Here is a 24,040-nt window from a genome sequence, read left to right as displayed (position 1 = left end):
GATTCGGCTGGGTCTCTTGTGTCTGGTCCTGTGCTGTGAGAAGAGCTGGCTGGGTGACCCCTGCTCTTTAGCCGGTGTTCCAGAACCACAGACATGTAGGGCAGACCTGCTCAGACGCGAACCACACAGCCAACCCACAGAGCAGTGAGCCAGAAATACATGTTTGGTGTCATGAGCCAGAGAGCTGAGATGTGAGGGCTGCTGCTGCTCTGCAGTCTGACTGCTACGCTCGGCCAACCAAATACCATCTACATTCTTCCTTCGGTGAAATGTATACAGCTTCCTGGTGGGCCTCCCTTGCAGGCTATATCTGAAAATCCCTCCTGTGTCCCCCTCTTTGGTAGATTCGGACTCAAAATAAACAGGAAGGTGTCCAACAGAAAGGAGTTACATCACAGAATGGCAGTGCACATTTTATTGTCAAAACTCTGGAGACATTTTTATGGGCCAGGAGTTTTGAGATGTTTGGCCAAAGACTGAGGAACAGAGTGCTGAGTATTCTTAATGTGTTGTCATAGTGATACTGTATTCAGTATGCTCGCTGACGCTGCTAGCTGGGGTTCTAAGGGATTGGATTAACTAATGCAAATCTGGCCCCGTGTGTGCACCATGCCAGGTGACATGAGAGGCCATATAGCACCTGACCAGTGGAGAGGAATTCAGACTGATGACACCTGGAAGTCTCTCTCTCTCTCTCTCTCTCTTTTTTTTTTTTTGGTTTGTCATTAAGAGTGGATTGATAAGGGAAGTATTTGAATCTTTCAAGGCATGCTCCCTGACCTTCCCTGTATGTAGCTAACTCTTCTGCAGCCCTTTCTAGGTGCCAGGCTCTGTTTTAAGCACTTTGCGTATTACGTCCTTTAATTCCCAAGAAATCCAAAGAAGTAAGTCACATTATTATATTGACAAAGAAACTGGGACACAGAGAAATCGTTCTCCCAAGATGACACAGAATGTGGCAAAGACAGCATTCCAACCCAGGTGTTCCTACCTTGGAGGCCAAGCTCTTACCTGCCACACTGTATAGTAGGATGGGATGACGGTGGGTAGTGCTGCAGTTAGAGCTGGACCCCTAGTCTTGATGGCGATGGGAGGTGCCAAGGACAACCATGTCCAGCGTCGTCATTACAATGCTAGCAGAGCAGGCACAGTAATCATGGTACAGGGGCAATCAGTGAAAGCCCTGGAACTTGGCATATTGCTCTAGTTCAAAGTCAGTCCTTCCCCTGGCAGGGCAGCAATATACCTTTATTGTTCTGCCATCTCCGGCTCTGTGCCCCAGTCTGGTGGGAAGCGAGTTGATCACCTCACTACGCTATTAGAATAGTATGTTTCATGAACCTGAGAAGCACGTAGAAGCAACTTCTTAAGATATATTGATACGATACATGTGTCATAGAGTAGAAAAGCAAACGCAACAAGAATACGCTTTAGCAAAGTTTGGGCTAATTCGGGATTCTGGAGCCTGTGGGGGCCTCCTAATCCAGAGTAAAGGACAGGCAAGAGCACCTTGCATTCCCTACCACATAAAAGCACAAACAGTACCTGGTCGGTCCTTTGGGAAATGTTGAGGCAGCACATACTCCATACCATTTAGAATATTCTGCTCTAATGCATTTCTACAAGTGGACGGCTTTGAGGGGCATCTAGTCCAATAGAGGCTGTAGTACAAATCCAGTTACTCTCTTCTCATGAACCAGCAGACCCATGAACAAATTTAAGTCTTGTTTGTATCAATCTCTGTGAAGAGTCTGAGATTTTATCCTACTTGCAAACTTACAAGGTAGTTCTGGGTGCTGGGTGAAGACGCCCAGCCTGCCCGTTTGCTCCCAATGCCTCACATGCTTCCATGGCATTCTTCCATCTCTGCCGCTTTATGCACCAACGCAAAGAAAGGGGCAATCTTTGCCCCCCCCAAATGAGGAAAGTAAAGCCTTGATGAATTTATTCAGGATTTTCCAATCAGAAAATCTAGAAAGAAGTTATTCTCATTTCCAGATACATTGAAGTTTTGTGTTACGTCAACATTTTATTTTAATTACGCATGGAGAGACACAATAATCTTTTCAGCACCTAGGGACTCTTAAGTGTTTGAATCCCTCAGAGGCAAATTTGCCTCTGACTCTATCCTCAACTTCACAAAAATAAGTGAGGCAATGGGTTGACGTTCTGGGGTTCACTGCATTATTGTTACTCTGTCACCCAGAAACAGGTGGTCTTATGATAAAGAGAAGGTCTGTTGAGAATTCATGCACAACGGCCCCTTGGACACTGGCAATTTCCCTGGTTGGCTGGAATATATGTCCTGTGCCCTAATCCCCAGTACACACGGTTGGATCCCACGGCTACAGCACCGTCACTTGGGAAACACGGGGATGGAGAATGAATGCTTCTTTTAAAGATTTCACTTAAAACCCTACTGAGATTTCTGCTTGCTGTGTCCGAAACTCTGGGCTCTGCCTATCAAGTGGTCTCTCTAGCCAGCGTAGTAGTGCTTCTACCAGTGAACATGATAATGATTCCACTGAGTCGGAAACCGGGGCTGCCGTGTAGCTTTTTTTGGTTCCTGATGTATGAGGAAAACAGGCTCTCCCGGACTAGATGCTTAGTTTCCCCTTATGTGGTCAAAGCAGTGTGCTGTCCCTCCGGAGCTTTTCCAAGAGAGTGCAGCTCTGAGCTCGGAATGTATTGCCCTCTCCTGACTGTTTGGGAATGGGCGCTCCCAGAGAGCACACAGAGGTACCTCTTTTGGAATTCCACCTGCTTGTATGTAGGTTTGTAAACGAATACCTTGCCCAGTGCTCTTCCAACACCCCCATAATGGAGGTCACAGTTCCCTCTTGTTAGGTACTACTATCTGGTTTTGAAGTTGCTTCAAGAAACCCAAATGGCTTTCTCTTTAATTCCCATGATGCTCTTCCAGCACACCCCCACACCCGCCTTTCCCCGGCAGGATCGCGTTCTACTCACGCTCTTTCTCGAACAGAGCAAGGCTCGGGTGTCCTGATCCCACAGAATGGGCTCCAGTCAATAAAAGCTAAAAAATACAGAAAACCCACTCCATACAGAAATGCTTATCATTTTATAGTTGTGTAAAAATCTCAAGGAAAATCTCCTATGTAAGCGTTAACCGAAGGAATTATCCACGTATTCAAAATAAGAAAATAGAACGGTAAACGTATGTGACAAATCGCAGTTTGAATTATAAATGGTAATCCTGGAGTATTTTTATCTTGGTTTTTTTTTAACATTTAAATATATTTGTCTAGGAATTGTCTTGTAAAACCAGCACATGAAGAGGAAATTGTGATTATCATTGGTTCAGTATTCAGATTGTCATCTATGAGGCATCTGATTGATACTGAAATTTGACAAGTTCACTTTGTTTCTTGTCATAAATTTTTGGCATATATCACTTGGGTGGATGTTACGTATTTGAAACATAAATGCTGTAAAAATCAATCCCCCCAGCACTACAGCCGCGGCAACAGCTATCAGTGTGTGTCCCGGAAATGGCAATGGCACTTCATCCACATAAATCTGCAACAGAAAAAGCACAGTCTTAGCTTCCTGAATCTAGTCATTTAAGACGCTGAACTTCATATGACTTCCGTAACAGTGGAGACACTATTAATTTAGCAAACCGGCTCAGACACATACAGACATTCAGCATCCACAAAGCCTAGAAACAGTCTCCGGACAATCTGGCAAGTACCAGTTGGCACACAATACAGAATACAAATTCTATTGTCGTAGGTCTTTAACCGCAGAGGTCGGCAGGATCCCTGCGCGGCAGGAAAGTGGTCTGTATTCAATTAGAGAGGAAGGACAGAGTGCCGGCAGCACAGGTAGGAGATGCCTGACTGCCCGCGTGACCGGGAATGCGCTTCCTGAGCTCAGGATCTTGAAGAGTGAGTGGGTTCACAAAAGGCAAGGAGAAGTGGGGCGCCTGGGTGGCTCAGTCCTTAAGCGTCTGCCTTCGGCTCAGGGCGTGATCCCGGCGTTCTGGGATCGAGCCCCACATCGGGCTCCTCCGCTATGAGCCTGCTTCTTCCTCTCCCACTCCCCCTGCTTGTGTTCCCTCTCTCGCTGGCTGTCTCTCTGTCAAATAAATAAATAAAATCTTAAAAAAAAAAAAAAAGAAGAAGAAGGCAAGGAGAAGAATGGGCATTCCAGGGAGAGGGAACAAGCATGTGCTCTTTCATGCTGTCATCTTTTTAGAAAATCCTCTATGTGCTAATGTAGGGAAACTTCTGTATATTCAAAATGCTTCCTACACCTGAACGGATAACTAGTAAAAACAGGTTCCAAGAAGAGAGACAGGACTGTTGACAAAGAGGCACAGAAGTGGGGGCATACAGAAAGGTAGTTCGAGCCCGGTGACTTAGGTTTTCTCTGTGAAGTAGGAAGCTAGCTCATATTTTGAGGTAGAAGAAAGTAGAGATGACTGGAAATAGGACAGTGGTGAATACGGGAAAGTGCTAAGGGTCAGTAAGCTGCTTTAGGTTACAGCTCAAGTTAAATGTACCACCATCCTCCCAGTGACCAAAGGAGGTATGCCTTTTCTTAGAAACAGCTGTTGTATGCCATCGATTCTTTCAGAATTTCTCTCAGATTCATTCTTTCCATTCCATGTTCAATACTGCTACTGTGAGCTTTATTACCACACTTTGTATAAACCAACCACTGAGCCTCCTCTCCGTGCCGTCAATCCATGTTGACATAATAACATTGCCAGATTTGTCTTTGTAAGACACCCGTCTGTCTATAAAACACTTTTTTTTTTTAAGTGAGGTTGCTTTATTTGCAGTGAAAAATTTTGACCATACTGAACTGGTAACGGGAAGTGGGATGTTATAAGCAGCAGAATTGAAAAGGTGGTCCTGGCCAAGTGGTGTGGAAAGCAGTGAGAAACCATCCTTTCCCTTCTGGACAAGTAAGTATCCTCGTGGCAATGAATCAGCTGGCTTAGCCGTCTCCTGTTGTACTTTAGAGCCAATGCTGTGTACCCAATGGTACTGGAATTATTGGGAATTTGATAGAAGATATTAGACATGGGATGTAGATATTTCACTTGTGGTCTTCAGGGTGGTACTACCAGAAAACAAAAATCTTCCTTTTAAGTTAGACCATCAGAAGAATTTGGATAATTAGCTTTGTTAAGAAAGATCTAATCTGTTTGTGGCCAATGAGAGAGACAATTGTATGCTACGTGTAATCGTAATCGCAGAAATGAATTTTCTTTTCTATGCTGAAGTTAGAAAGGGCCAGAGGAAACAATTCATTGTAATCATAGTCTATTTGGGTTTTATTTGCATCTTTCTGTTCTGCTTCCTCAGTGTTGAGTATCGCCCCTCTTTGTCCCCACAGCCCTCATGGCTGACAGCAGCTCCTGGGGCTACAAGCTGTTTCCTTCGCTATCAAGAAAGAGAAAATTCATGTCCCAGCATTTGGAGCAAAAATCCTGCGATTCACTCTGACTGGGCTGCTATAGTCCACGTGTCCATTCCTGAACACCTTTTGTCAAAAATGTTTAATAGCTTCTTCTTGCTGACAGGAACATTCTAAGGTTCTCATTATGACCTTTAGGGTCTCCCACAGTTTGACCCTAATCTACCCACTGTCTTATACAGAACCTTGCATTCCAGCCAAGTGGTTATAAGCCATTCCAGAGCTAAGCTTTATGCCTTCTCTTACCGGTGTCTCTGCTGCAGCTGTTCCCTCCACCCAGAATGCCTTCCTTACCCATTTTTGACATAAAATAAAAATTCAGTCACCTTACCAGACACTAGAAACATTTCACTTGTTCAGTTAAGCCATCCATTATTTTTTAAGAGTTGAAACTCATATCACCTCTGAATTCTGTATTCGCCAGCTAAACCGCCACCTCCAAAGTTTTTGAAAACAGTTTCTCTTCAAATGTTTCCCCTCCAGTCTTCTTTGACTATCCAAATATTCCACACCAAGTCTAAAAAAAGGTTAGACCCCAGAATCATAGAAGAGTATGTTCTAGACACAATGTCTCTTTACTGCCAAAATACTTCAGTTTGTATTTCTTAAACACAAAGATCTCAAATAGCCATGGTATAATTACCAAAAGCAAGGCAGTAACACTGAGACAATGTTGTTCTCTAATCTACAGATGTTATTCAAATTTTGTCAATTATCCCAATAATGTCCTTTAAGTTGCGCAAAAATCCCCCTCGTTTCAGGATACTTTCAAAAGCAGGTGTCAACAGTCCCAAGAAACTTACACCCTTTTCTCCTGTTTCTTAATGATTCTCTTCCTTTGTTAACTGTATAACCCCTTCCTATCTTTCTTTTACTCATTTTTTGGTTCCTCCTTCATTCCTGAAGCTTTGTTTCCTTCTGTTGACACTTCTTTTCAGCCTGAAGAACTTCTTTATGCATTTTTTTTAAAAGAGAAGTTCTGCCAACAGTGGATTATCTTAGTGTTCCTTCATCTAAGAATGCTTTTACTTTTTCTTCGTTCCTGAAGGATGTTTTCACTGGATACAGAGTTCCGGATTGGTCGTCCTTCCTCCCCACCCAACCCCCTGTTCCTGGGACATTAAAGATGTTGGGCAACTTTCTTCTGGCTTCCATGGTTTCTGAGGAAAAATTAGCAGTCGTTCAAATTATTGTTTACTTACATGGCTTTGTTTTTGCCGTTGTTTTGGCTGCTTTCAAGATTTTTTTCTTTATCTTTGATTTTCAGTAGTTTGATTACGTTATGTTTAGGCAGGATCTCTATATCTTGCTCTGGATTCACTAAGCGTCTTAAATATGTAAATTTATGTCTTCACCAAATTTGGGACATTTTCAGCCTTTATTATTTCCTCCTCTTCTCCCCCTTCTCCTTCCCCTCTCCCTTTCTCCTCCCCTCCCCCATCTCTGACTCCTCCCCCCTCACCTCCCTCTCCTCACATTCCTCTTCCTTCTCCTCCTCCTCGCCCTCTTCCTACTTCTTTTTCCTGCATCAATCCCTTTTTCCTGTCCTTCATGGACTCTGGGGACATAAAGGTCAGACTTTTGATACTATCACATAGATCCCTGAGGCCATTCTTCTTAAAGTCTTTTCCTCAGAGTGGATTTCTACTGATTTGTTTTGAAATTCACTGATTTTTTTTTCTCTGCATATTTGTTCTGCTAGCAAGTCTATCCAGTGATTTTTAAATTTTAAATATTGTATTTTTCAGTTCTAAAATTTCCATTTGGTTCTTTTTAATGGCTTTCATTTCTCTGCTGAGAATTTCTTCCTTTTCCTTTTCAGTCATTTCAAAAGTGCTTACCTTTACCTCACAGAGCCTGGTTAGCACGGCTGGTTTAAAACATCTGTCTGATCGTTTCATTGGTGAATGAACTGCTAATTGTCTTTTCTTTTGAGAATTGATTCTAGTTTCTTAGTTATTGGCATACTGAGTAATTCTGGATTTATCCTGGACATTTAAGATGTTTCTATCGTGAGACTCTGAGTCCTATTAAAAATTCTCTGGAAGGGCGCCTGGGGGGTTCAGTCAGTTAAGCGTCTGCCTTCAGGTCAGGTCATGATCCCAGGGTCCTGGGATTGAGCCCCGTGTCAGGCTCCCTGCTCAGCAGGGGGCCTGCTTCTCCCTCTGCCTCTGCTCCTTCTCCCTGCTCGTGCCCTCTCTCTCACTCTCTCTCAAATAAATAAAATCTTTTAAAAATTAATTAATTAATTAAATTTTAAAAATAATTTAAAAAATTAAAAATTCTCTGGAAAATGTTGGGGTTTTTGTTTGTTTCAGCAGTTGGCCACCCTGGTTGAGTTCAGATCAAGTTATGCTTTACACTCTGCGGTGGCTCTGGCGTCAGTTCAGTTTGAAAACTTTGGCTATGCTCTTGTGTCTTTCTGGATCCTGTGTCACTCAGGGGTTAGTCTAGAACTTCAGTGGTGTTTATACTGCAGGCTTACTTCGAAACCTTGGCTATGCATCTTTGTTTTTGTTTTTTTGAATGATTGTATTTTCACCAATTTTATTTTATTTTTTATGTTTTTATTTACATTCTGCTTAGTTAACACACATTTACAGCAGTGTGGATCCATTACTGGGGCTGGCCTTAAGGCAGGGTCAGGACAGAAAAAGGAGAGAGGTGGGGAAAGAGGGAGGAGGGGGAGAAGGAAACAGGAAGGAAGGAAGGAAGGAAGGGAGGGGAGAGACAGGGATCTTGTTTCTGATAATGTGGTAACTATTTGATAATGAATGAGTCATTAATCCATTTAATCAAATCCCCATTCCTTCTCACCCCACCTCCCCCACAGGTAGCAAATGTCATTATATGAAGAAGCATAATTGAATTATTGCACACCATGGTGTAATTTGGGGAGACTGATTTTGGTTCCCAAATCTTTCGGATCTTGGTAGCTTTTGGCATATTAAGACTCTACCGTTACAATGAAGATAATCAGGAAGATTGTAATGGAAACTAAAATGTTATAGACATATGTTTCTTTGGGGGCGTGGGGTGAGAGGAAAGGTGGCAGAAATCTGAAAACGGAGTTAAAAATGGAAGATGGAGAGAGAACAAAAACAAATACAGGCACTTATTAAAATTTTCCCACTGTTGATGGGTCCTGCTACGTGTCATACACTCTACTTTCATCATTACTGACAATGTCACTCCCACTTCCAGGATCCTGTCTCCAGGCCTTGTCCATCACACATATTATGCCATTTTTCTCTTTCCTGTCTCTTGCACTGACACTTGTCATATTACTTCCCCAGCCGTCACCCATCAGTACCTTGTGCATTTACTGTACCTGAAATTCTTCAACTAAGTTACAAAAAGTGACCCCCGGAACCACGGACACTCTGAAGTGAAAAAGCTCAGAGCCCTGTGGAAAAAACACACCCGGTCATTAGCAGCATGGGCACACACGTTCTTTAAGTTAAAATACACAGGCACTTTCCGTATACATGTTGCTCAGAAAGTTCCAATCCCCTTCCTAAGGCTCTCGGGCATCTACTTCATGTATCAAAATAAAAATGGAGGGAGGACAATAGCTGAAACTTCTTTTTAGAGTGAGGAAACATAAACATAAAACCTAACATGGCCTTGACAAGCAGTTTGGGCTAATCCTCACATTCATGGTTTCGATGCGTCCACTCATCTTTATTGGCTTTTATAGCAATGACCTAGATTATATCAACTTCATGTGTTCTTACGGACAGTTGGAACCAGAAGACATACCTGGGGACATCTAGGTGAAGGATACCAAACCCATTTTATTCCCAAATTTTAGAAATACCTTTTTTCCTCCACCTTGAAAAACAGTCATTAGTTTTGCCTATCAGCTCAAAGAATAGTAAGTTAATATTCAATTCAACTTTCAGATACCTTTAGAAATAATAATATCAAGAGAAAGGGAGGAAAGGTAAACATCCTCCATCTACTTTAAAGATGTAATTTCTACAATTGACGGACATTTATACTTTAAAACTTAAACCAATCTTAGTTGAGACATATATATTTTCTTTCAACTCAAAACAGGATAAACAAAAGTGCTGTTAACTCACCTTTATACTTAAGTTGAGGCCTAAAGGATTATACACTGGAGCATTAAGATGTGATTCTAAGTAATTTTTCAACTTTTTTACATTTTCTGGTACACTGTGTTCTAAAAGAACATGAAGTAGATTTTAAGCACACTTATGTTATTTTCACATTTTGCATTAAATTTGCTACATAATCAAGGTACAAGGAAGGATCTCACTCTGCAACATGGCTAAGTTATCCCAGAATTTTGGTTTGACTTGACTGCATAGAAAATATATTTAGGGAAAATTAGGCCTTGTAGCTAAAATTGCATCTCCTCAAGGACACGGTCAGGAAGGACGAGGCCTCTGGGGCGCCTGTATGGCTCAGTCAGAAGAGTCTGACTCTTGATTTCAGCACAGGTCATGATCTCAGGATTGTGAGATCGAGCCTCATGTTGGGCTCCAAGCTAGGCAGGGAGCCTGCTGAAGATTCTCTCACTCCCTCTGCCCTTCCTCCACTCCTGCTCATGCACTCGTGCACATGTACTCTCTAAAAAAAGAAGAAGAAGAAGAAGAAGAAGAAGAAGAAGAAGAAGAAGAAGAAGAAGAAGAAGAAGAAGAAGAGAAGAAGAAGGAGGAGGAAGAGGAGGAGGAGGAGGAGGAGGAGGAGGAGGAGGAGGAGGAGGAGGAGGAGAAGGAGAAGGGGAAGAAGAAGAAGAAGAAGGACAAGACCTCTGACCACCTTATTCAGGCTGACCTTTCCTTCCAGCCCTTGCTCATGACCAGTTTTAACCTGCACATAGTTTGTATCTTTGGCAAGGAGATAATTCACCCTTAGAGGTTGCTAATAATTTTCAATAAGGTGGCAGAAAACGTTCACAATAGGATCATTTAAATCTTTTCTAAAAGATGTGATCAGGTATTCTTCCCTTTCTTACAATTCTTTCTAAAATCAGATTTATAATGTAGGGGTTAGCAGTTGCAGTGGTATAATGGTACAGGAGAGCTAAGGCGGAAGAAGCTCTGAGAGTAGCATTCGCCAATTTCCATGGTGTAAATAGTCTCACCATGGCTAATTTCAAGCTACTAATGGCTTAACAACTGGTACACAAAATGTTTGGATATTTAACAATCGGTGCTCCACATTAGTCTCCAGCACGCCACAGAAAATGGGGATGTTAGTTAAAACAAAATAGTTAGTAGTTTTCTTTGCTAGATTTCCATTTCTAGAATGCATATACCAGGCAGAGTAAAACTCATCAAATACCCAATGTCTGGATACTTGGTAACATATCAATGGCTGATCAAAATTTCATTTAATTGTATCTATGTATTTATCTTTCTACCTACTGATTGAGCGGTTACCTCAAAGTATTTATAAACAGAAAATATGCAGGAAAAAGTTGTATATTCAAGGTAAAATTGAATTGTGGTAAATTGCATTTTTCATTTTTTAAAAAGATTTTATTTTCTTCTTATTATTAATTTTTTAAATAGGCTACATGTTCAGCGTGGAGCCCAACATGGGGCTTGAGCTCACAACCCCGAGATCAAGACCCGAGCCGAGATCAAGAGTCAGATGCTTAGCCAACTGAGCTACCCGGGTGCCCCAAAGATTTTATTTTTAAGTAATATCTACACCCAATGTGGGGTTCAAACTTATAACCCCAAGATCAAGGGTCACATGCTCTACTGACTGAGCCAGCCAGGTGCCCCTCATTTTTCTTATTTAAAAAAAAAAACAAAAACTTCTGCATCTTTTAAATTATTTTACCATAGAATTTTGAAGAGACTTTGCTTGTATAATTAGAAGATAGATTCTTTTTTTTCCCCCTAAAGTTTTATTTATTTAAGTAATCTCTATACCCAGTGTGAAGCTTGAGCTCATGACCCTAAGACCAAGAGTCGCATGTTCTTCAGACTGAGCCAGCCTGGTGCTCCTAGAAGACAGGTTCTATGGGCTGTCTGACCATACCTTTTAGAACTTCCCTGTAACATTGCCAAAGCAGTCAAAAGAGACAACCGGATCAACAAGTAACACAAATTCAATCATTTTGGCTACTCATCTACAAAATGGCTTCCAAATGTTTTATGGTTCAAATTCTTCAAAATGCTTTTATGCCATGGAATCCAGGGCACTGAAAGTAATAATGAAATACGGGGGAGACAAGAGGAGGAGAGAGAATAGCAACGTGCCGGTTGATTTAGATTCTTCTCCAAAGAGGGGCGCCTGGGTGGCTCAGTCAGTTAGGCGTCCAACTCTTGGTCGTTCTTTGTGTAAACAGGTTTTATAAGCCACTTACCTAGGTAATAACAACATTAATTATAAGACAAAATAACTGTAGAAGAAAGCAAACCCTACGTAGTTTCCAGTTTTCCCTCCTATTCACTTCAGTCATGGTAACCAGATATGGGGTTTCCACTGGGATACGTCCGTTCTCACTGTAAATGCCCAAAGAAACTGGATATTGTGTAACTGGAAACTTAAAACGAGGAACCTAAAATTCAAATTCCAAGGATGAATGTCAATTTGGAAAATTCAAAACTAATTTCATTTCCTCGTAAAGAGTGAATAGATACATTTCCCCAAGAGTTTGGCCATTCTAAATGACATGTGCCTCTTAGGGCTCCCGCCTTCTCAGCACATGAAAAACAATCTGTCTTACAGTAGAATGAACGTGAACTCCAAAAGTAATACACAAATATTGCGGTAACAAAATTTGTCACTTTCTTTTGGACCTTTTCAGGAATTTGCTATGATGGTATTCAAACTTTTTTGGCTAATTCACATCTCACAGGGCACTGCATGAATTGGATCTTGCCCACCTCCCTTCCACCCCTCTCCTGGACAGCCATGATCTTTCAGCCACACTCTTGAAGCTCAGGCTCTGGTGTCAGAGTTCAAATCTAGCTCTCTCATGTATTAATGACGCGATCTTTGGCAAATTACCTGGCTTGTCTGTGCCTCAAATTAAATGAGACAAAGCATGGAGAATGCTTAGAGCCGTGTTTAGTAGATAGTACATGCTCAAGAAATATTATTGCAATTCAGTAAAGGGAGAGTTGTAAGGGGTATATGCAACCTCCCTCATAATTCACTGCTAACACTATGCTTGATATGGTATTAAGTGATTTTATCTTTACATAAAGGCTAAATATATATAAAATGCTATTATATAGTCTTACAAGGCCTTGAAATAGATCCCCTTGAAAGTTATATTAAGTTATATTAAGTGCACATTTAACTTAGGTTAAGGCAAACACCAATATCCATCCGATACACCTTTGAATGCTTTGAGACTAACAGAATAAAATATTTGAGACAGAACCCATTCTCTTAACCAACATACTATGCTGTCTTCTATTTTGTCACTACTACCAAACTGAACTCCTTGGTCACAAGGACTTCAACTTCTATATTCCCAGTACTGGTACGCATTAGATACTCAATAATTTCTGAACGAATCAATATCCATCGTAATCTAGTATAGTATATGACTGGTTATAAATTGTTTTCATACAGACACATGTGTGTGCATCTTTATAAGAATCCCGTGAAATGGACAGTGTGGTGCAGGTATTCTGTTTTGCAGAGGTGGTTCATTACCTTGTTTAGGGACATTTAAATCCAGATCTTCCTAGCTCTGTTTCCTGTTTATTTCTATGTCACAGTAAGACATTATTTCCACGTCTTAACTTCCATGTTTAATCGAAATGCACACTTCAAAATCTTATATTAATATGAAAGTACTGTCTTCAGGCAATTAAAAATTACCTTACCTTTTCTCTGCAATCGGAGAAAGCAACAGCATGTGAAAACTTCTGATCGTTTGTGCAATTACACTCCTCCCGAGTAGACATGTTAGCGCACTGTTTGAATTTCCCAGATCTCTGCAAATAGAATATAAGTTGACTTGCTTTTTTTGTGGCAGAACACCTGCAAATTGAGTAAATGCTCACTAACTACTTGTTTCCCAAATGAATAAAATCCCTGAGAAGTTAAGAGTGGGAAAAAGTCCATTAATAATGGACTAACAGTACAGTATTTCTGAATTTTGTTTCCTCACTTGGTAATTTGAACTCAAGTATCAGCCGGTTGCCAGGTTGATTTTTAACATGCATGGGACCTACAAAGCCTGTGTTACTCTGAATGCAGCACATCGCGGGCATGAAGGCAGAGACCTAGAAGGAGCAGATGGGATATGATGGGGCTGTGGACTCTACGCAACCCTCTCCAAGTCTACCGTTCCATACTTGCCTTTCTTTGTGGCGTTCAGTAATGCCATTTGAAATCTCCATTATAATTGTCCACTTGTCATTCATTTCTTATTTGATCACTCTTGCTAGAGATTGGCTTTTGATTTTGGAAATCAACTCTATTTTTTTAAATGTTATTCTTCCTTTTCCTTTTTTTTTAGGATGATCATCCGCCCCCCCCCAGCTTCTTTTTTTCTTCTTTTTATTGAGACAAAATTCACCATTTTAACCATTTTCATGTGTACAATTTGGTGAGTTTTAGTACATTTGCAACGTTGTTCAATCATCACCACTAATTCCAGAACACTTTCATCACCCTAAATGGAAACCCTGTACCTATTAGTAGTTATTCCCCACTGGGTCTCTTGTTTGGCTCAGTCAGTGGAACATGCAACTCTTGATCTCAGGATTGAGTTTAAAGCCCCATGTTGGGTGTAGAGATTATTTAAAAATAAAATCTTAAAAAAAATAGTCACTCTTCATTTCCCCCTTCCCCCAGCCCATCTATTCATTCTGTTTATCTATCTCTATGAATTTTCCTATTCCAGACATCTTATGTAAGTGGAAATATACAATATGTGGCCTTTTGTGCCTGTTGTCTTTCGTTCAAATACTGTTTTTGAGGTTCACCCAGGCTGCGGCATATGGCAATACTCCATTCCTTTTTATGACTGAGTAATATTCCATTGCGTGGCTATTGCCTATTTCGTTTATCCATTTATCAGTTCATGGATGTTTGGTTGTTTCCCCTCTTTGGCTATTATGAATAATGCTGGTACACATTTTTCTGTTTGAACATACATTTCCAATTTTTTTTTGGACGTATATCTAGGAGTAAAATTGCTGGGCTGTAGAGTAATTCTATATGTTTAACTTTCTGAAGACCTGCCAAAATGTTCGCCACAACATTTTGAAAGAGCTACACTATTTCATATTCCCCTCAGCAATGTATGAGGGTTCCACTTTCTCCACATCCTCACCAACATTTGTCATTTTCCATTAAAAATACTATTATAGGCACCCTAACGGGTGTGAGGTGGTATCTCATTGTGACTTTGGTCTACGTTTACATGAGGACTAATGACATTGAGCATTGTTCATGGCATTGTTGGCCGTCTGTATATCTTCTTTGGAGGACTGTCTATTCAGAGACTTCATGTATTTCTGCCTGGGTGGTTTGTCTCTTCGTTGTGGAGTTGTAAGAGATCTTGAGAGAGTCTGGACACTAGATCCTTATCAGATATATGAATTGCAAATACTCTCTCCCATTCAGTGAGTGTGTTTTCACTTTCTTGACAGTGTCCTTTCATCCACACACAGAAGTTTCTAATTTTGATGAAGTTCGGTTTATTTATTTCTCTGTCATTGCTTGTGCTTTAGGGTCATATTTAACAAATCATGACCTTATACAAAGAGACAAAGGTATACCCTTATACTTCCTTCTCAGATTTTTGTGTTTTAGCTCTTACATTTAGGTTTTCAATCCATTTTAAGTTAATTTTTGCATATGGTCCAAGATAGGTGTCCAAATTCAACCTATTGAATGTAGATATTCATTCAGTTGTCATGGCACCGTTTATTAAAAAACCTATTCTCTCTCCTTTGAGTGGCCTTGGCACACATGTCAAAACTCAATTGACCACAGATGTGTGGGTTTATTTCTGATTTCTCAATTCTATTCCATGGAGATATATGTCTATCCTTATGCCATCATCACGCTGTTTTGATTACTATGGTTTTATGGTAAATTTTGAAATTGGGAAGTGTGGGTTCTTCAACTTTGTTTTCTTTTTTCAAGATTGTTTTGGCTGTTCAGAGTCTCTTGAAATTCCTTATGAATTTTTTTTTTTTAGATTTATTTATTTATTTATTTATTTATTTCACAGAGATAGAGACAGTCAGTGAGAGAGGGAACACAAGCAGGGGGAGTGGGAGAGGAAGAAACAGGCTCATAGCGGAGGAGCCTGATGTGGGGCTCGATCCCATAACACCAGGATCACGCCCTGAGCCGAAGGCAGACGCTTAACCGCTGTGCCACCCAGGCGCCCCCCTTATGAATTTTAAAATCAGCTTTTACATTCATGCAAAAAAGGCATTTGGAATTTTAATAAGGAATGCATTTAGTCTGTAAATCAGTTTGAGGAGTATTGCCACTGTAAGAATATTAAGTCTTCCAAACACGAACATGGGATCTTTCCCACATTTAATTCCCCTTTAACTTCTTCAGCTATGTTTTGCAGCTTTCAGTGTCCAAGTTCTGTATTTTCTTGGCTATATTTACCCCTAAATATTTTATTATTTGTGATGTAAATGGAATTATTTTCTTAATTTCACTTTTGTTCATTTTTAGTATACAGAAATACAATTTTTTTGTGTGTATTGATCTTGTATCCTGCAATTCTTTTTTAAACTCTAAGTTTTTTCTTTGTTTTTGTGGGTTCTTTAAAATTATATATATTATTAATATACATATACATATTATATATAATTTTATATATATATCTATCTATCTCATGTCATCTGTGAATAGAGATCATTTTATCTCTTCCTTTCTAATCTGGATGCTTTTTACTTCTTTTTCTTGCCTAACTGCCCTGGCTAGAACGTCCAGTCCAATACTGAATAGAGGAGGCATGAGCCTTGTCTTGTCCTTGAGCTTAAGGGCAAAGCTTTTAATCTTCCACATTAAGTATGATGTTAGCAGTGGGTATTTCACAGATACCCTTTATCAGATTGAGGAAGTGACCCTTTATTTCTAGTTTGTTGAGTACTTTTATCATAAAAGGTCACTGGATTTTGTCGAAAGCATTTTCTGCATCAATTGAGATGATCACGTGTATTTCCCCTTTGTCCTACTAATAGTGGTGTATTATAGTGACTGATTTCTTATGTTAAGCCACCTCTGTGTTCCTGGGACACATCTCACTTGGTCACGGTATATGATCCTTCTACCATGCTGTTGAATTTGGTCTGGTAGTAATGTTGTGGGTTTTATGTCTCTATATTCATAAGGGATATTGGTTTGTAATTTTCTTGCAATGTCTTTATCTGGCTTTGGTACCAGGGTGATGATGGGATCTTAGAATCAAGAAGTGTTCCCTTCTCTTCTATTTTTGGAAAAGTTTGAGAACGATTGGTGTTAAATTTTCTTTAATGCTTGGTGGAATTCACCAACGAAGCCATTTGATCTTTTTTTTGTTGGGAGGTTTTTGATTACTGACTGACTCAATCTCTCTACTTGTCTTAGAGTTATTGAGATTTTCTATTTCATTTTCAGTCAGTTTAGGTAATTTCTGTGTTTTCACTTAATCCCTGCAGCTAGGTCCATCTGTGATTTCACTGAATGGTTTCTTGAATTCAAATAAGAACTGGTTTGTAGGTTCCAAAATTATTTACCTTTGACTTAGGAAATAGATTTCTTGGTATAGGTTTGCTGGGATCTGCATGGTAAAAATTGTCTGTGAGTGGAATAGCAATTCCCATATTAGATGGAGGCCTGTAGTTTATCTGTAAGTGATTAAGCAAAGAAAGCATGTAATTCATAATTATTTACTAAGTCTTTAACTTAAAAATCTTGATTTTTCAGAAAAGCATTCAAAGCAAACATTTCATTTTTAGTTCCAGGCATGAGAGTAAATTTCTTTTTTTTTTTTTTTTAAAGATTTTATTATTTATTTATTTATTTGACAGAGACAGCTGGCGAGAGAGGGAACACAAGCAGGGGGGAGCGGGAGAGGAAGAAGCAGGCTCCCAGCGGAAGAGCCCGATGTGGGGCTCGATCCCAGAACGCCGGGATCACGCCCTGAGCCGAAGGCAGACGCCCAACGACTGTGCCACCCAGGCGCCCCATGAGAGTAAATTTCTATTCTCCCTGCACTCCCTACATCTTTTTTTTCTGGGAGTTCAACAACCTTAGCCCAGGGCAATATAATTGTTTAGAACTTGTAAATAAGTGAAAAACATTTTTAGTATGTAAAATAGCTACCATAAAGTAAATGCAAGAAAGTTTCAATACCTTATAAAAAGTCTTAGTGATGTATTTAGTAAATAAATCTTCAAGTTTGGTCAGTTGCCTTTTTTTTGTCACAGAGAAAATCATAAATAATAAGTTCATCAGCAAAGAATAATAATACATGTTTTTTAAAGTGTCACAAATTCTGACAAGGCAGAAATTAAAACTGGAACTACATCAAAATGGAACCAGTAAGATGGAACCAGGACAGGTCAACATAATGGCAGATTAACTGTATACAGCACAAAAGCCCCAAGATTATACCACCATAATATAGCATAACATAATTTTTAAAATGGCGAGACTGAGTTACCAGGAAAAGTCATTATTTCAGGAAGTGTTGGCATTTTAGAAATAAATAATTGTCACATCCTAAAGAGGACAGGAAGATTGAACAATAACTGGAGTGTTCTGTGCCTCTCAGGAAAGAAATGCTAAGACTGGATGGCCAGCCAATCACGCAAAAGTAATAAATCAAGGGTACCCTTAAAACAATCTGCTTAGGTTTCTTACCGGCAAAGTTTTGATCATATTGAAACCCTGACTGTCTTTGTGAACGCCACTAATCCAGTCTTCCAGTGGGATAAGCTTACTAGGAATGTGATGCATAGATTTGAGATAACTGCAGCTGTTTTTCAACGTTGGCACGACTGTTGTGACAAAGCACTCCGTAGATGCTCCCCAGATAACTAATGCCAATGAGGTTGAACCCTGAGAACATCCAAAGACATGAAGGTTACTGAAAGTAACTGTTCAATTACTGCTGCAACTTCCTTGCTGGTTATGGGTGTAGTGATCCGAAGGGGCACCTGCACCCCAGTGTTTATAGCAGCAATGTCCACAATAGCCAAACTATGGGAAGAGCCCAGATGTTCACTGACAGATGAATGGATAAAGAAGATGTGGAATATCTATACAATGGAATATTACTCAGCCGTTAGAAAGGAGGCAATCTTACCATTTACATTGACATGGATGGAACTGGAAGGTATTATGCTGAGGGAAACAAGTCAATCAGAAAAAGACAATTATCACATAGTTTCGCTCATATGAGGAATATAAGAAACAGCGCAGAGGAAGGGGGATTAAGTCCTGCATCAGACTCTGCACTCACTGGGGAGTCTGCTTGTCCCTCTCCATCTCCCTCTGGCCCTCCCTTCACTCATGCTCTCTCTTTGTCTCTCTCAAAACAAATCAATAAATTTTTTTAAATGTAGAAATACTAATAACTGTGATGATGTTGTAGACTCTGGTACCTCTATCCCCATACTCTATAGCCATTAAAAATGATATGTTTTAAAAAATTTTTACCAAAATACATTGAACCAGAATCTATGCAGGAAGGAAGCAAACATAAGAATCCAAAATGTTGGACATTCTATAACACAACTGATCTGATTTCTACAATTCAATGGCAAATGAAGAAAATGGACTAGTACTTAAGACACTTAAAGAAAAAGTAATCACATACCATGAGAATCTTGTTTGGCTCCCAATTCAAGCAAAACAACTATAAAAATATTTTTGAGAAAATTGGAGAAATTTGATTATGGACTAGGTTTTGTAGGATACCGAGGAAATTAAGTTTTAGGAACAACAATGGCATGATAATGGTTATATGAGAGATAATGCACATATTTTTTAGAGATATATATTGAATCACATAAAGAGTGAAATGACACAACGTTTGCTTTCATTCTAAAATATCTCAGACTATAAAACAAAACCAAAAGGTGGGGGGAGGATGATAAAACAAAAGTAGCAAAGTCTTGACTATCGTTTGAGTACTAAGTATATGGAAATTCTACTTTGGTCTATAAATGAAAGTCTTCATGATAAAGACAATTTTGGAATATGTAGAAAAATATTTAGTGACTCAAAAGGATTAAATCATAGTTAAGTGGAAGGGGCAAAATGTTTAAAGTGTGTATACAATGCTTTCCCAGTTCTAGGGAAAAAAGAAAAAAAATGCTGTCAGTTCATAGTGATTGAGCATTTTCCACGTGCCAGACATTCAGATGCACTACTTGAGTGATCACACTGAATTCTCAAAAACTACCCTGTGAGGTGGGTATTGTCATTATCATCTTCATTTTGTAGGTGACTAAACTTAGCCATAGTAAGGTTCCCGGACAGCACCAGAAGTGAGATCTATACCAGGCAGTCTCGTCCAAAGCTCGCTCGTTGAGCCTCTGTTCCGTAATGCTAAGATTTTATTTATTTGTCAGAGAAAGAGAGAGAGAGAGAGAGAAAACAAGCGGGGGGAAAGGCAGGTAGAGGGAGAGGGAGCCCAATGCTGGACTCGATCCCAGAACCCCGGGATCATGACCTGAGCTGAAGGCAATGCTTGACTGACTGAGCCACCCAGACATCCCTTGTAATGCTGTACTGCCTTTTTGTAATTCCCCAAATGTTAAAAGTGTTTAGTCATTCTTGAGAGGTAGAATTATGTGTAATTTTCCCTTCTTTCTCTTAGTTTATATTCTACGTTTTCCATAATTAATAGACTTTCTTGTAATTAAAGAAAATCTTACTTGACGTAAAGCTTTGCTAGCCGCAGAAATTTTCATTACATAACTATCGGTATCATCAAAAGAGCCTTCAGCTTTAACTTCCAACAGATTTGCGTTTCCAACAATGACTTTCAGTAGTGGTATTTCGAGTGTTCGAACACCTATGGAAACAAGGCTAAAGGTTAAAATTAAATCATTGTGTCTCGATTGTACTAAAGAAAAATCTGGAAACCAGAAAAGAAAAAAAATTAAATCATGAAAATTGTCAACAATTTCATAATGACTAGCTAGCTCATCAGGAGTCGAGAACATCTACAGAATCTATTATGAAGGCTTCATAATGGCTACGAATACAGTTAGGCATTTATATAGAGTTATCTTTGATGGCTCTTAGAAAAATTGAACTTCACAAATATTTTCTCACAGAAATATTGCTCCTCTCCATTTCTCATTCTTCAGCCAAGGTCTCAAACGCATGGAAAGGTCACTTGGACAGTACCGGTCACGCTCAGTGAAGAAACTAAAGATGCACGCTTGATTTCAAGAGTTATCAGCCCACTGTTGCCAAGACAAAACGAGGCAGGTAACATGAACTGTCATCAGGCCAGTTTCTGTCTGCAGGCCACCTGCTGGCCATCCCTCCATACTGAGAAATTTACTAGAAGAAGAGATTTGACAGACCATGTAGTCTGTCTGCCATCTTTACTAATCAGTAAATCAGGGTTGAGAAGTAGGAAATGATTTGCCCGAAGTCTCATCTGCAGCTGTTTTCCTTAACCCAAAGCGAGCTGGCTAGTGCTTCCTCAACTGTCGCTAGGTATTTTTGTTAAAATGCAGATTCCGATTTACCAGGGTCCGCAGAGGGCGCTGAGGTCATACATCCTCCTCCTCAGCTGTATTGAGGCATAACTGATGAAGAAAACTGTATATAAAGTATATAATGTGATGATTTCATATATATGTATATGTATATACACACACACACTGTGAAATGATCACAATTAACACATCGACCACCTCATAGTTACTTTGTGTGTGTAGTGAGAACATATAAGATCTACTCTCTTAGCAAATTTCAAGTACACAATACGGTACTATTATATTATTATTATTATTATTATTATTATTATTATTATTATTATTACTACTATTACTATTTTGGAGGGAGTGTGGGGGCGGGGAAGGGAGAGAGAGAATCTTAAGCAGGCTCCACACCCAGCACAGAGCCTGAAGCAGGTGTCAATCTCACGACCCTGAGACCATGACCTGAGACAAAATCAAGAGTCGGATGCTTAACTGACTGAGCCACCCAGGCGCCTCCAGTACAGTATTATTCACTATATGCCCCATGGCATATGTTACATCCCCAGAACTTACTCGTTTTACAACAAGAAGTTTGTATCCACTGACCGACATCTGTCCCATTTTTTTCCTACTCCCTAACCCCTGGCAACCAGCATTTATTCTACTCTCTATTTCTGTGAGTTAGAATTTTAAAAATTAGATTCCACATCTGAGTGAGATAATACAGTTCTTATTTATCTCTGTGTGGCTTATTTCACTTAGTATATCCTCGGGTTCATCCCTGTTGCTGCAAGTGGCAGAATTTTCGTCTTTTTATGGCTTAAGAGTAATCTCTCTCTCTCTCTCTCTCTCTCTCACAGACACACACACACACACACACGCACACACAAACACACACACACCATGTTTTCTTTATCCATTCTTGCATCAACCGACACTTAGGTTGTTTCTGTATCTTGCCTATTATAACCTGCAATGAACATGGGATCACAGATATCTCTGAGAAACTGATTTTGTTTCCTCCAGGTATATACCCAGAAGTGGGATTGCTGGATCATATGGTAGTTCTATTTTTCATTTCTTAAGGAACTTGCATACTGTTTTCCACAGTGGCTGCACCAGTTTACATTTCCACCAATGGGGCATGAGGGGTTCCCTTTTTTTTTTTTGTCCACAACCTCACCAACGCTTGTCATCTCTTGTCTTTTTGACACCTGTCATTCTAACAGGTTTGAGGTGATACCTCACTGTGGTTTTGATTAGCGTTTTCCTAATGATTTGTGATGTTGAACACTTTTTCCTCTATTTGTTGGCCACTCATATGTCTTCTTTGAAAAATGCCTATTCAGGTTCTTTGCCCATTTTTTAATTGCATTATTTGTGGGGGTTTGTTTGCTTTTTGCTATTGAGTTGCGTGAGCTCCTTATACCTTTTAGATATTAACCCCTTATCTGACCTATGGTTTGCAAATATTTTCTCGCGCTCCACAGGCTGTCTTTTCATTTTGCTGGTTTCCTTTGCTGTGCAGAAGCTTTTCGGTTTGATGTAGTCCCGCTTATTTACTTCTGTTTTTGTTGCCTTTAATTTTTGTGTCATATCCAGAAAAGTCAGTGCCAAGACCAAAGTCAAGGATCATTCCCCCTTTGTTTTCTACTAGGAGTTTTATGGTTTTAGGACCTACATTTAAGCCTTTAATCCATTTCATTAATTTTTGTGAGGGGTGTAAGATAAGCGTTCAGTTTCATTCTCTTGGCTGTGATTATCCAGTTTTCCCAACATCGTTTACTGAAGACACTATCTTTTCCCCACTGTGTGTTCTTGGCTTCCTTGTCAAAGATTAATCAACCATATATATGCGGGGTTATTTCTGGGCTATTTTACTCCATTGGGCTACGTGTATGGTTTTTATGCCAGTACTGTAATGTTTGGATTAACGTAGCGTTGTAATAGAGTTTGAAATCAGGGAGTGTGATGCCTCCAGTTTTGTTCTTCCTAAAGACTGCTTTAGCTATTCAGGGTTTTTAATGTGATATACGACATTAACATAATGAAGGGTACAAATCATTGATCATCGCAATAGATGTAGAAAAAGCATTCGACAACATTCAACATCCATCCGTGATAAAAACTCTCGATAAATTTGGCGTGGAAGGAATGGAACTCAACACAATAAAGGTCATATATGACAAGATCACGGCTAACTTCATACTCATATGCCATCATACTTATCATACTCAAAGCTTAAAACTTTGCCTCTAAGGTCAGGAATAAGACAAGGATGCTTACTCTTGCTACTTCTGTTCAACATGGTACTGGAAGTCCTACCCGGAACAATAAGGCAAGAAAAAGAAATAAAAGGCAGCCAAATCAGAAAGGAAGAAGTAAAATTGCCTCTGTTTGCAGATAACAGGAGCTTATATAGAGATAAGTGAGGTTGCAGGATACGGAGTCAAAATACAAAAATCAGTTGTGTTTCTGTAGACTAACAACGAACCATCCAAAAGAGAAATTAACAATCCCATTTACAATAGCATCGAAAAGAATAAAATACGTAGGAATAAACTTAACCAAGCTAAAAAACCTGTACACTGAAAACTATGAGATACTAGTGAAAGAAAACGAAGAAGATACAAGTAAATGGAAAGATAACCCGTGTTCATAAATTGCAAGAATATTGTTAAAATGTTTGTACCTACAGACTCAATGCAATCCATACCAATATTCCAATAGGGTTTTTCGAAGAAATAGAAAAAAACATCCCTAAAATTTGTGTGGAACCACAGAAGATTCTGCACTTCTAACAAGCAGCCAGGTGCTGCTGATGTGGTTGGTCTAGGCACCCACACTTCAAGTAGCATGCACTAGGCTTTGCTTCACAAAGAGGCAACTGAGTTCATACACTGATGACTATTTGCTTCCATCAGGCCGAATGAGTAAAACTGTACCATTCAACA

General features: G+C 39.7%; 1 protein-coding gene across 1 annotated transcript in view; it reads right to left on the bottom strand.

The window, feature by feature from the left end:
* Positions 1-3,066: 3,066 nt before the first annotated feature.
* The window catches only part of CATSPERB (cation channel sperm associated auxiliary subunit beta), a 105,613-nt gene continuing 84,639 nt past the window's right edge, over positions 3,067-24,040 (bottom strand). Inside the window, exons 19-26 of the mRNA XM_044389964.3 lie at positions 20,304-20,443; positions 18,283-18,480; positions 17,154-17,264; positions 13,281-13,391; positions 11,863-11,998; positions 9,540-9,640; positions 8,783-8,857; positions 3,067-3,540 (exon numbers count right to left, since the gene is read on the bottom strand). Coding sequence (XP_044245899.3) covers positions 3,337-3,540; positions 8,783-8,857; positions 9,540-9,640; positions 11,863-11,998; positions 13,281-13,391; positions 17,154-17,264; positions 18,283-18,480; positions 20,304-20,443 — 1,076 coding nt within the window. The 3' untranslated portion in view covers positions 3,067-3,336. The remainder of the gene's footprint in view (positions 3,541-8,782; positions 8,858-9,539; positions 9,641-11,862; positions 11,999-13,280; positions 13,392-17,153; positions 17,265-18,282; positions 18,481-20,303; positions 20,444-24,040) is intronic.

Source organism: Ursus arctos, unplaced genomic scaffold, assembly GCF_023065955.2.
Source record: "Ursus arctos isolate Adak ecotype North America unplaced genomic scaffold, UrsArc2.0 scaffold_25, whole genome shotgun sequence".
Classification (NCBI taxonomy): domain Eukaryota; kingdom Metazoa; phylum Chordata; class Mammalia; order Carnivora; family Ursidae; genus Ursus; species Ursus arctos.
This window is presented reverse-complemented; position numbering and strand designations above follow the sequence as displayed.